This window comes from Zeugodacus cucurbitae, chromosome 3, assembly GCF_028554725.1.
Source record: "Zeugodacus cucurbitae isolate PBARC_wt_2022May chromosome 3, idZeuCucr1.2, whole genome shotgun sequence".
NCBI classification, from domain to species: domain Eukaryota; kingdom Metazoa; phylum Arthropoda; class Insecta; order Diptera; family Tephritidae; genus Zeugodacus; species Zeugodacus cucurbitae.
This window is the reverse complement of record NC_071668.1, coordinates 31,721,556-31,734,639: the sequence shown is the minus strand read 5'-3', so window position 1 is coordinate 31,734,639 and position 13,084 is coordinate 31,721,556. Positions and strand designations below refer to the sequence as shown.

Genomic DNA, 13,084 nt, shown 5'->3' with positions numbered 1-13,084 from the left:
GTTCCGAAAAATACCTCAATTCACCTTTTTTTACGAAAACAATATGTTAGAAATTTTCTGAAAGTTTAATTCATATTTGGTTGATGTTCTATTCTAATATTAATATGTAAATATTATGTTTTTAAGTTTTATTCTGATATCTTAATTTGAGCTGACAAAATTTAAATTATGTAACATAAGAATTTCAAAATAATATTATGCACCCAATATATTGCATTGGGCGAGGAGTAAACCTCATCTCTACTCGTTACTTTAAGCTTTACTTCTTTTGAAGTTTTTTCAGTTTATCTTTACTTGTCATTTGTGTTACGATTTATTTAATTATTTTACACTACAACTCCATATATTTACACATTTACTTAAAAGTTTATGAAATATCTAAAATAGTAATTTTATTTGCAGCTAGAATACGGCGAAGATGACCGAGATTCCCCCAATAGGGTGCGTAGGCGCAGTATTTTTTAAGCTTCACCGCTTTCTATATTTTGCTAAACCATACCAATCCGCTATTTTTCATTGTTATATCCATTGTTGTATTTTGTATTTTATATACTCTTTAAAAATACATATGTATGTAAACGTATCTGTACATTTATCGTTTTTCTACAACTATTTGCAGTGTTGTCTTAATGAGCCGGAATGTATTTTGGAAAGTGTAAGTATTTTAATGTTTACCGCTCAACATTTCGTACAAATTACAAATTATACATTTTCAGGTTATATTTCATCCGCCTGATGTACGGGTGAGTGGCATATATGAACATATTTATACACATTGTAGAGTATATATGTACGTACTAGCGGACGCGACAGATGTTGTGGTGCATGATATTTCTATTCGGATAAAGTATGAAATGAAACACACATAATAAATTAATTGAAATTGAAAAATAATTGGATTGAATATTTTGTACACCGACAGTATTATAAAACATTTCCCAAATCAATTGTATATACCTGTAGGCGGTTTCTATACAGTAAGAATGGCGCTATCTATGGCTAATATAAAACTGAAAAAATTTAAAATTAATTAAATGCACCATTTAAATTGGACCGATTGGTGACTACAAACCTTTCTTGAATCCACCTAAAGTCACACAAAAAATTTCATTCAAATCAGTCCAGCCGTTTAGGAGGAGTTCAGTGACATACATACAGATAAAGATATATCGCTCATTTACATGAATAGTGTCATAACTCAAAAAACATGATTTTTGAGTTCAGTATGCAGAAATGTGCGCAATTTCATCGTCCATATTGTATACAAATTTAATTCCGATGGGTAGAAAAGTAAACCTTGAAATAAGAATGTGTATGATTTTTTTCAGAAAGAAAGATATATTTTTTGTTACAACACATATTGTCATTTGGTTGAATTTGGTTTTCTTTTTAGAAAGAACGATATATTTTGTGTTAGAACGATATTTTTAAAAAGGGATTTAAATTTCCCATGTTGCTTTTTTTTAGGCAATAACGACAAATTAAACTTATGACAGTGAAATTGATTTATATTTTTCACAAATAACGACATAATTCAAAAGGGTCACGTTTATGCCTACGGCAAAGCTTCAGTATACACTTTTTAGTCCACTTATTCTTATCATTTTATGAAATATATTACATGCCACTTGTTTTTTCAATACCCTTGTGGCATTGTTCTATATTTGCTAAATAAAAGACAATTGAAAACTTTAAACCGCTCTCCTGAAAAATCGACTTTTTTAAGTTGTGACAATATTCAAGTAAATGAGCGATATGTATATATACATATGAACATACAAGTTGTGATATTTGTTACATTTCTATAATCGTCTTATAACTTAACCGACAGAAGGCCGGGCATTCGCAGAGATAATGCTCTAGTGTCTCGTCATCTTCCGCGCACGCCCTGTATTCAGCCGATTCAACTATGCCAAGTCTCTACAGGTGGCCTCTTAGAGGTATGTGCCCGTGATGACCCCTGTGATACAGCTTTGTTCTCTTTTGCTTAAAGTAAGAAGTTTTTTGGTCTGTCCAGTGTCAACACTATCCCATAGTAGTTTTGTGGTACGACCCGTGTTGCACCTGTTCCAGGACCTAAGATGTTCCACTAGCATCCATTTCATTAGGCAGCGCTTGAGAGAACTGAAAAGTCTGGGGCAGTTTAAGGGAACTGTGTTCCCAGCTGCTCCTGAGCGAGCCAACTCATCTGCCTTTTCGATGACCGGGTACCCAGATAATTCTAACTGAGTTTTCTTCCGCTAGTCTATTGATTGCCTCTTTGCATGATCTGACACATTGAGACTTCGTATTGGCGCAGCGGATAGCCTTAATTGCGGCTCCACAAAAAAGTTGATGGACCTGTTTGTTTGGGCGCAGACCCACCTAGCGCCTTCCCTTAGTCCGACAATCTCAGCTTGAAATACCGAGTTGTAGTCGTTTAGCTTTAAGATGCTTTCTGTATGTGGGTATTTACAGAAAAAGCCTGCTCCCGTTCCTGTTTCACCTTCTGATCCGTCAGTGAATATATAGATTTCACCATTTGTACTATCTATGATTGTATCGTTGGCCCATTCTTCTCTGCTGGGGAAGGAGAATGTTTCCCCAATAGTCTCGGTTTCCCGGTCACAGGACCAATCCATACCGAGTTCAGTGACAAGATTTAGTATGATCCCATGTCCCCATTGGTGCAATGTTTGGGTCCAGAGGCCCAAGATCTTTAGCCTACACGCTGTAAGCGCTGCAACATACTTCACTTGGATATGTATTGGCCGGATATCAGGAATAACCCCCAAAGACTTTATTGAAGTTGTTTTCATAGCACCGGTTATCCCTATCAGCAGGTCCTCTGAACCTGTTCTAATGGTTTAATACGGCACTTTTTCGTTAGCGCTTTCAACCCAACTAATGCACCATACCTTATCGTCGGTCAAATCACACTTGTATACAGCCAATATACCATCACTTCGAGGCAATGGTTCTTTTGCAGGCGTTCCATATACGGAGAGCTTTGAAAGCCCTACACTCAATGTGTTCTCTCCAGCTTAGTATTTTATCTAGAATAACCCCAATATATTTGAAGGAGCTAGTGAGTTGAATGGTTTTACCCCTTAGATATGGTGGATTAAATTGTGGAATTTTCGTCTTTCTCGTAAAAGGACAGATTTCTGATTGAGCCCATGTCTCTTCGCTCAAATAGAGGAGATTTCCAGGGCTCTCTCTAAGAGCCGTCATAAACGAGTGAGATTATTCCCTGAACAGAGAATCGCTAGGTCGTCCGCATAACAGACGACATTAAAATTCTCCCTGTCAAGTAGGAGTATCAGTTTGTTGATCAAAGTGACCCAGATCAAGGGGACAGGAAGCAAAAGACGAGATCATTGCAGCGGTGTTGGCGTTATTGAAGGCCCCCTCAACGTCTATAAAAGCCGCAAGGACAAACGCTTTGGTGGAATTTGTTGTTTCATTAAGTCGTCACAGATACTTTTCAGTAGGATGGAGGTTAGACAGATCGGCCTATACGATTTTGGCAAGGAATAGTTTTCTTTGCCCGAAGAAGATAGCCTTGGCATCCTGTCATTTACATGGGGTGTACGCTAGACGGACACAGGCAGTATATATTTTAGCCATGCGGATTGATAGTAAGTCTGCCCCGTATTGTAAAAGGGCAGGAAATATACCATCAGTGCCTGCTGCTTTGAAAGGTTTGACACTCCTAAAAGCTCTGATCACCATCTCCGGAGTGAACACGAGGTCGTCAATCTTTTTTGTTTTTTTTTGGTGAACATTTTTGTTCGTCTTTGAGCGGGGCTTGGGCCTCCAGAATCCGTGCCCCTGCCACAGCCAAAGCTGTGGGTGGATTGCCACTTACCATCTGGAGTAATAATCCTCTTGTTATTACCTTCGCTCATCTCTTTTGGGTTGCATTTTTACCTTATGCGAAAGGTGGACGAAGCTTTTCAAAGGGCATTGTTCGCTTCATCCTCTTATTTCCCGAGACGCTTACTAGAAGCCATTCGGGGTGCTACGTACTACCCTCCTCTTTTTACAAACGGGGTTGAACCGGCTATGGCGGAGTTATAATAACATATAATATAAGTAAAGCTTCATAATAAAACTTCATAAATAAACTGATTTTTCTGACTAAATATGTTTTATTACCAATATTTTATAGCCATATTTAAATGGCAATTATTAATGATAAACAATTTCTATTTTCAGTGCGGAGAAAATAATCGGCCCGTCAATACGGTGAGATATAAACTTTTGTGGACTATTAGATTTATGTAATACTTTAAATTACAGTCGAGCTGTGCCGGCAGTTGCGCTAATACCTGCAGTCAAAATGAAAATATGGTGAGTACAAAGTACATAATTCTTTAATGATGTGTTCCGGTATGAGCGATGCCACACCCCCACTGCAGTATTTGTACATTCATTCCGATATCTGGTTCTTGATTTACTATATATTGCAAAGTACACTATCAGAACCGTTTGCATTAATTTTTAATCCTTATTTTAGGGTGTCAAAAAAATATTACATACCAAATATCGTTATAATTAGTCGAGTAATTCCTGAGGTTAGCATTTTGAGCCAAAAGTAGGCGACGTCACGCACATTTTCAATTTTTACACCGTTCAAATTTCGATTTTCAACTCGTCTTGTGAGACACAAACAATCCCTAGGTGAACAGGAGAGTATAATAGCCTATTTTTACTGGTAAAGTTAAAATATTTTCATTTCCATATTTCGAAGTATATTTTGTAGGTTTCAAATTCGCTTAGGTGGTGTGCTGAATTAATATTGTGTTATCAAAAAATCACGTTTTGATGAAAATTTTAATAAAAAACATATTTCATTATTTAACGACCAGTACCAGTGTTGATGGATTAAAAGATATTAGATCTCCTGACAACAACTGTTCCGTCAACATCGTCACTTTTGTTGCCTAAATAGTCCGAAATAGTGCCTTTTCAAAACGGGATATCTACATTTTAACTTTTTTTCACAAAATAAGAAAACGTTCTACGGGAAATATTTACAGACTTATTGAAAAATAGTATTTGTGTTTAGGAACTATGTCATTACATTGTTCTAACTACACAATTTGTTAAAAATGGGATCTCGCCATTTAGAGCTACATAACCCTTTAAAAACAGAATACTCCCTTTTGACACGAACCTTTAATAATATCCCCATTAATTGTGTACTTTTTTGTAAATATTCCCTTTTGTAATGTATATAATATTATTAAGATTTTCTACGGTTTTCTCATCCACGATGTTCTAAAATTAAATAAAGTCGTTAAAAGCCACTCGAAATTATATCGTGATAATCTCTGACCGCATGTAAAAACTAAAAGTACACTATACAATTACAATAAATTTAAGTGAAAGCTCTAGCAATAGATACTAAGTTGGGTGTTTACCATTTTAGGTTTTAAAGTGGCTGCAGGTGCGCCAAAGTTAAAAAATACAATTTAAGCCGAGATCCTAATCAAATAAGTTATAAGAAATAAAATAATGTGTAAAAGTAAATATCGGATTTTGAAAATGCTAATCCGCACTATAAATAATTAATTTGTAAATATCCTCTTAAGATATGAAATGAATGCTAGGGATCAACGGTAAAGTCTGACGGAAAATTTGAAATTTATCAAGCATTTTGTATTATGTGTCTAAAATAATAAGCTATTTTTAAGGTAAGGTAAAAGTTTGTATATCAAAATGTTTATTTTTCGGTTTTTGTATAAAATTAAAGAAGATAATGAAGGTAACTTTGTCGAAATTGTTTTCCATATATTGCATACGTTTACAGATTATCAAATTTTTGGCAATAAATGACAAAGTTTAAATATTCATAGTCCCCAAGGAACTTTACTGAATCTAAGCATAACAACCAACTAAATCAAAATTGCATACCAAATATTTTTTAATCTATTATAAAGTACCTATGTAAATGTAACTCCGCGGGGTTGCAAAACACTCTGGGGAATGTGGGATGGAAAAACTAATATATAGCCTCTGCCATCCGACTATCAAACTCATCTACGCGCGGCCAGAGGGTGCAAACAAGGATCTGGCGACCGAGTAAAGGCGGTATAACTTTATCTGTATAAAAACCAAACCAAAATCGGATGGATAGACTGATAACCGATCAATCTTAAACCAAACTTAAAAAAAAAACTTTGAAAAATTTCCACACATCTTTATTACAACTATTTTTCGGGTCAGAAAATTTGACCACAAATGTTAGTTTTTTGTTCAAAATATATCAAGAATTCAGTTTTTATTCTTTTCTTTTTTCCTTCGTTCATTACAACAAATATTTTTGGTTTGTTGATTTGGATGAACCAATAATGAATTATGAAGTCCACGGCAAGAACCTTTTTTTGGACACTTCATGGAAGATGAGGTACCAACGGCTAAGCTTTCGGAATTTGTAAATATATATTTCACAAAATACTGTTTAAATATGTATCTTTAATATGCTAAATGAAATATATGATTGTATACATTTAAAAAAATTAAATATACTCATGTTTTCAACCTCTTAAAACCAAATAACCCCTTAAAGCAAACTGCTTACATACATACATATGTGCACTTAAAGTTTTTCAAATATTTGAATATTTTTTACCATTATGGGAAAAAATGCAATAACAATTTTATGTACTTACATAGGTATCTATGAATTTATATTTGTTATTAAAATTTATTATTAAACAAGTAAGGAAGGGCTAAGTTCGGGTGTAACCGAACATTTTATACTCTCGCAATTTATTGATGTAATTTTATAAAGACAACACAATTCGACCCATATATTCGGCATAAAGTTCAATAGAATAACGAAAATCATCATAAATAGTATATGGGGACTGAGGTAATTCCTAAACCGATTTCACTCGTTTTCACCACCAAGATACAACGTATCGAAGACTATACGCTCACTTAATTTAATATTACTTATAATTAGGTATATGGGATCTGGGGGAAGTTATGACCCAATTTTTACCATTTCAGGTACAGAGAGAAACTGTTATAAGAAAAAAATTCAGAGGGAATGAATTACATTAAAATATCTGAGGGATTTACCTATATTTTCGGTGAAAAATTAACCTTAGGCACTGAGTTCTTCATGTTTGATATCAGGGGCCTTGAAAAGTCATGGTTCGATTTTGACAATTTTTCCACAAGTGATGTCACAGCTCAAATACAGTATTTGTGTAAAGTTTTATTCCGCTAGCTTCATTGGTTCCTTATGAATACATTATAAAGTGAACGAATCAGATGGAATTCAAAATTGGGTTATATGGGAAGTAGACGTAGTTGTGAACCGATTTCGCCCATATTCCACCCGTGTCATCAGGGTGTCAAGAAAGTGTTATGTACCGAATTTCATTGAAATCGGTCGAATAGTTCTTGAGATATGGTTTTTGACCCATAAGTGGGCGACGCCACGCCCATTTTCCATTTTGTAAAAAAAATCTCAGTGCAGCTTTCTTCTGCCTTTTCTTATGTAAAATTTGGTGTTTCTGACGTTTTTCGTTAGGGAGTTAACCCACTTTTAGTAATTTTCAACCTAACCTTTGTATGGGAGGTGGGCGTGGTTATTATCCGATTTCTTTCAGTTTTGGACTGTATAAGGAAATGGCTAAAAGAAATGACTGCAGAAAGTTTGGCTTATATAGCTTTATTGGTTTGCGAGTTATATACAAAAAACCTATTTGGGGGCGGGGTCACGCCCACTTTTCCAAAAAAATTACATCCAAATGTGCCCCTCCCTAATAGGATCCTATGTTCCAAATTTCATTTTCATAACTTTATTTATGGCTTAGTTATGACACTGTATAGGTTTTCGGTTTCCTCCATTTTGTGGGCGTGGCAGTGGACCGATTTTGCCCATTTTCGAAAGCAACCTCCTCAGGGTGCCAAGGAACATGTGTTCCAAGTTTCATTAAGATATCTTAATTTTTACTCAAGTTATCGCTTGCACGGACAGACGGACAGACATCCGGATTTCAAATCTACTCGTCATCCTGATCATTTATGTATATATAACCCCATATCTAACTCTTATATTTCTTGGTGACACAAACAACCGTTATGTGAACAAAACTATGATACTCTGTGCAACAGGTTGCGAGAGTATAAAAATTATACAGTGTTAATTAGAAAGTTTGTTTTTTTCAACTATATTGTATGTGATTGGCGTTGAACCGTTTAGCCGGTTATTGCGAATCGATGAGAGCGCGCCACTCCTCTCTTTCCTCCAACGGAGTGGAGGCTTTCCCCTTCCGCGGCTTCCTCCGGCGGGTACTGCATCGAACACTTTCAGAGCTGGAGTGTTTTCGTCCATTCGGACAACATGACCTAGCCAGAGTAGACGCTGTCTTTTTATTCGCTGAGCTATGTCAATGTCGTCGTATAACTCGTACAGCTCATCGTTCCATCGTCTGCGCTATTCGCCGTAGCCAATGTTCTGAGGACCATAAATCTTGCGCAAAATTTTCCTCTCCTCTGATGTTGACATCGTCCAAGCTTTCTGCTCCATAAAGCAGGACGAGAATGATAAGGGACTTGTAGAGTTTGATTTTGGTTCGTCGAGAGAGAACTTTACTTTTCAATTGCCTACTCAGTCCAAAGTAGCACCTGTTGGCAAGAGTGACTCTGCGGTGTATTTCAAGGCTAACATTGTTGGTGTTGTTAACGCTGGTTCGCAAGTAGACGAAAGTATATTTTTTTGTCGAAGTTATGACTGTCAACAGTGACGTGGGAGCCAAGACGCGAATGCGCCGACTATTTGCTTGATGACAGGAGATATTTCTTGTATATGTCTTGTCCTCATTCACCTCCAGACCCATTCGCTTCCCTTCCTTATCCATGCGGGAAAAAGCAGAACAAACGGCGAAGTTGTTGCTTCCGATGATATCAATATCATCGGCGTACGCCAGCAGCTGTACACTCTTATAGAAGATTGTACCTTCACACAGATTGTGCCAATCTCCCTTTTTTTGGATTGGGCAGAGCACACTGAGATTCAAATCGTCAGTCATGGTTTCTTCTGACCATATTCTGCAAAGAAGCTGATGCATGCACCTTATCAGTTCTTCGCCTCCGTATTTGAATAGCTCGGCCGGTAATCTATCGGCCCCCGCCGCTTTGTTGTTCTTCAGGCGGGTAATTACTATTCGAATTTCTTCATGGTCGGGTAATGGAACATCTGTTCCATCGTCATCGATTGGGGAATCGGGTTCGCCATCTCCTGGTGTCGGAGAAGGGTTCCCTCCATAATCCCAGTATGCCCTGGACATCGGTCACCAGATTACCACCTTGGTCTCTACATGAGGATTACCCTTAAAACGTCTGCAGGGGTCGCATCCGAGGCTTTCGAAAAGAATCATTCCTGGCCACTCCCAAGTGAATGACAATCAAAAATTTTCCTCACTTACGTGAACTTCTACACATGATACCATCCTCAACGATATTATTTGGTGGAATTAACCGGGGAAATTTAAAAGGAAAATGATTTTTGATGACATATATTTTGAACCAACTAAGCGGGAAAAGCAATTAACCGAGTCCAATTATCCGAGACATACATGTGTTTTCATATGCTACATTTTTTGCCCGATAACACCATTCAATTAAACGGCGAAACCAATTAACCATAGGGTCAATTAAACGAAAAGTACTGTATACATAAAGATGTGGTATATTCTGGAATGTTGTTATATCGCCCAACATATATGTTTGTATGTATGTATTATTATTACATGTTATTCTCCGTGGGCTTATTCGTTTTTCCAGCTCTTTAGCGAATTGATATCAAACGTTTGTTTTTGCAAAACCAAAAAATATATGTATATATTCATATTTAAAGTATGAAATCAATGAACAATGCATTTAGGGCTTCAATAGCAGTAATACTGATAATTTTTCATGTTATTAATGCATTATAGGTATAATAAAGTTCTTCAGTCATCTGAAAATATTTGAATCGTCTAAGTATCAACACTTTATTCCACAACTAAGACGCTTTTAGTTACTTAGTTTTATTATCATTCACATCAGAGAACTGCATGAGTGCCTAATTTCCGTACTTAGAGTAAACTTGCTTCAAAAGCGATGGCGGTGTCCACTCACACTCATAGACATGCATTGTGAGTAGGGATGGCAACGATTAATCATTTGATTAAATTAATCCATTATTTTCATTTAATTTACGATTTAATTGCATCGAAACACCTTTTCAAATTACTCGACTATTACTCGAGTAATTGCAAAATAATCGCAAACAGCATTTTCAAATTTAATACATTTTATATTCATCTAAGTTAGCTTACAAGGGTCGAAATTGGTCACATCAGTCATTAATGAGTGCAAACGTTGTAAACATAGTTAAATTCTAATATGTCAACGAAGTTTAATATCAAAAAATGAATATCTGGTAACACTGCATTTACAGTTAAGTCAAACGCATTTTACGTTCAGTTGTTTGAAGTGCAATGGCGCCAGTTAAAAGCGAAGTATGGAAATTTTTAAAAAAATAAGCAATAACTACGTTAAATATCAACTCAAATATCAAAAGCGGGTGCAACTGCGACCGAAAAACGCAATCGTTTGACAACAAAACGTTTATCGAAATTGCTTTTTCTTCAAACTTGGTTGAATAGACTTCTAAATTTTCTTGACTTCATGAATATATTTTCCTTTTAAGACAAATGAATTTTTAATACGATATTTTAATTTTATTTACGTTTTTGTTTTTGTGTATATACCAACACAATTTGAATGTCTGAAATAAGAATATAGTCTCCTATTTACTGCTACTTTGGACTGAGTAGGCAATTGAAAAGTAAAGTCCTCTCTCGACGAACCAAAATCAAACTCTACAAGTCGCTTATCATTCCCGTCCTGCTTTATGGTGCAGAAGCTTGGACGATGTCAACATCAGATGAGACGACACTAGGAGTTTTCGAGAGGAATTTTGCGCAAGATTTACGGACCTCAGAACATTGCAGACGATTGGAAGAGTTCAGCGAATAAAAAGACAGCGGCTACGCTGGCTAGGTCATGTTGTCCGAACGGACGAAAACACTCCAGCTCTGAAAGTGTTCGATGCAGTACCCGCTGGAGGAAGCCGAGGAAGGAGAAGGCCTCCACTCCGTTGGAGGGACCAGGTGGAGAGTGACCTGGTTACACTTGGAATCTCCAACTGGCGCCGAACTTCGAAGGAAAGAGAGGAGTGGCGCGCTCTCATCGATTCGGCTATAACCGTCTAAACGGTTGAACGCCAATCACATACATACATACATATTTTATTGGTTTTATTTTTACGCAAAGTTGCAAAACATAGCCTTTCAAGCAAGAGGCAATTGTTTTACTTTAAGATTGCTGTGCATATTTTGAAAAATTTAATGTCATTGTGCTACTTAACTTCAAATGTAGGCCATTTTCTCTTTTTGGATATGTCTGGGACTCTGTGATAGAGCATTATAATACAAGATTCGGCGCTGAAACTGATGGTGGTCTTTATGCAATTTTGTATTATTTGAAAACATTGGAATTAATCGATTAATCGATTTTTTTACATTAATTGCAATTAATTGCAATTATTTTTTTATATCTTTCAATTAATCATTTGATTATTTAATCGATTAAAAAAAATTTTTTGCCATCCCTAATTGTGAGCTAACATCTACTCAAAGAACTATGAGTGGAGAAGCTACTGAGCCAGTCGTATACTTGCTATTGCATATTAATTGTATTTGTTTTACACATTCTTCTTTTTGATTTTCACTGACAAGTGGTGATCATACTCAAGACCAGCAAAGGAAAAAGCAAGACACACTCATCACCAGTAGCGCGTGTACTTGAGTGTTTACTATTGTATTGTTGTTCGTGTATTCTTTTTTTGTCGTGCTTCAGTTTTTTGTGCGTTGCTTATTAAGAACTGCAAACTTTTTTGTTGTTTTATGTATGCTGACGCAAGTGTGTCATTCGTTGTGGAACATTCCCTGCAAGAACAATGTCAACTTTTTGACTGTTCGTACGATAATTAGAATTAAACAAATTTTTAGCTTGTAAAATTGAAATATTTTTATCCCTTTTTAATATAGTCAAAGTTTGCTTTTGGAAAAAAGCGATTATTATTTCTTGTCCATGCATATACACACTAATTATTATTTTGTTGATCATTTGACCTTCAGCTGTTTCTTACAGGGGTTTAGCACATGGATGACAGCGTCTTCGGCTGCTCGATCTGCCACTCGTGTAAATCACATACAAAACACACAAAACGAGCGTGCAAAGAACAACAAAGTATTAAATGAACCCAATACTCAGAGAGTTGCTAAAATTTGAGAATGTCATTTACTCAAACCGCTTTTTTTGTGTTGTCGCTCAGCTTAATATTAACATGAATAAGCAGAAGAGAGTTAAGTGTTTTTTTAACCGCTTTGAGCTAAGTGGAAAAATTCTGTGAATGTTAAAACCACCGCGACATATTTGGCTAAGTATTTTTAATACACAAGTATGAGAAATACGCGAGTAAGCACGCGGTGTATTTTGAGTGGCGGTGCACTTCTGCAGGTCTCTGATTCACATATATTGTCGGACCACTGCCACGCCCACAAAATGGCGAAAACTGAAAACACATAAAGTGCCATAACTAAGCCATAAATAAAGCTATGGGAATAAAATTTGGTATGAAGAATCGTACTATTAAGGGGCATATCTGGATGTAATTTTTTTGGGGAAGTGGGTGTGGCCCCGCCCCCTACTAAGTTTTTTGTACATATCTCGCAAACCAATAGAGCTATATAAACCAAACTTTCTGCAGTCGTTTTTTTTTAGCCACTTCCTAATACAGTCCAAAAATGAAAGAAATCGGATCATAACCACGCCCACCTCCCATACAAAAGTTAGGTTGAAAATTACTAAAAGTGGGTTAACTCACTAACGAAAAGCGTCAGAAACACTAAATGTCACACAAGAAATGGCAGATGGAAGCTGCACTCAGATTTTTTTACAAAATGAAAAATGGGCGTGGCGTCGCCCACTTATGGGTCAAAAACCATATCTCAGGAACTACTTGACCGAT

The 13,084-nt window shown here is 36.3% G+C and overlaps 1 protein-coding gene across 12 annotated transcripts in view; it reads left to right on the top strand.

Moving 5' to 3' along the window:
* Window positions 1–13,084, top strand: part of LOC105220142 (uncharacterized) — a 130,348-nt gene that overhangs the window by 2,530 nt on the left and 114,734 nt on the right. For 9 of the 12 annotated variants that reach the window (XR_008470175.1, XM_054226269.1, XM_054226270.1 and 6 more), the window contains 5 exons: window positions 403–441; window positions 620–655; window positions 717–743; window positions 4,201–4,230; window positions 4,285–4,335. Coding sequence is in view for 11 of the 12 variants with exons in the window: in XM_054226269.1 (XP_054082244.1) it covers window positions 403–441; window positions 620–655; window positions 717–743; window positions 4,201–4,230; window positions 4,285–4,335 (183 nt within the window). In the remaining variant the exon portion in view is untranslated. The remainder of the gene's footprint in view (window positions 1–402; window positions 442–619; window positions 656–716; window positions 744–4,200; window positions 4,231–4,284; window positions 4,336–13,084) is intronic. The other 3 variants (XM_054226273.1, XM_054226272.1, XM_054226274.1) reach the window with 3 other exon arrangements.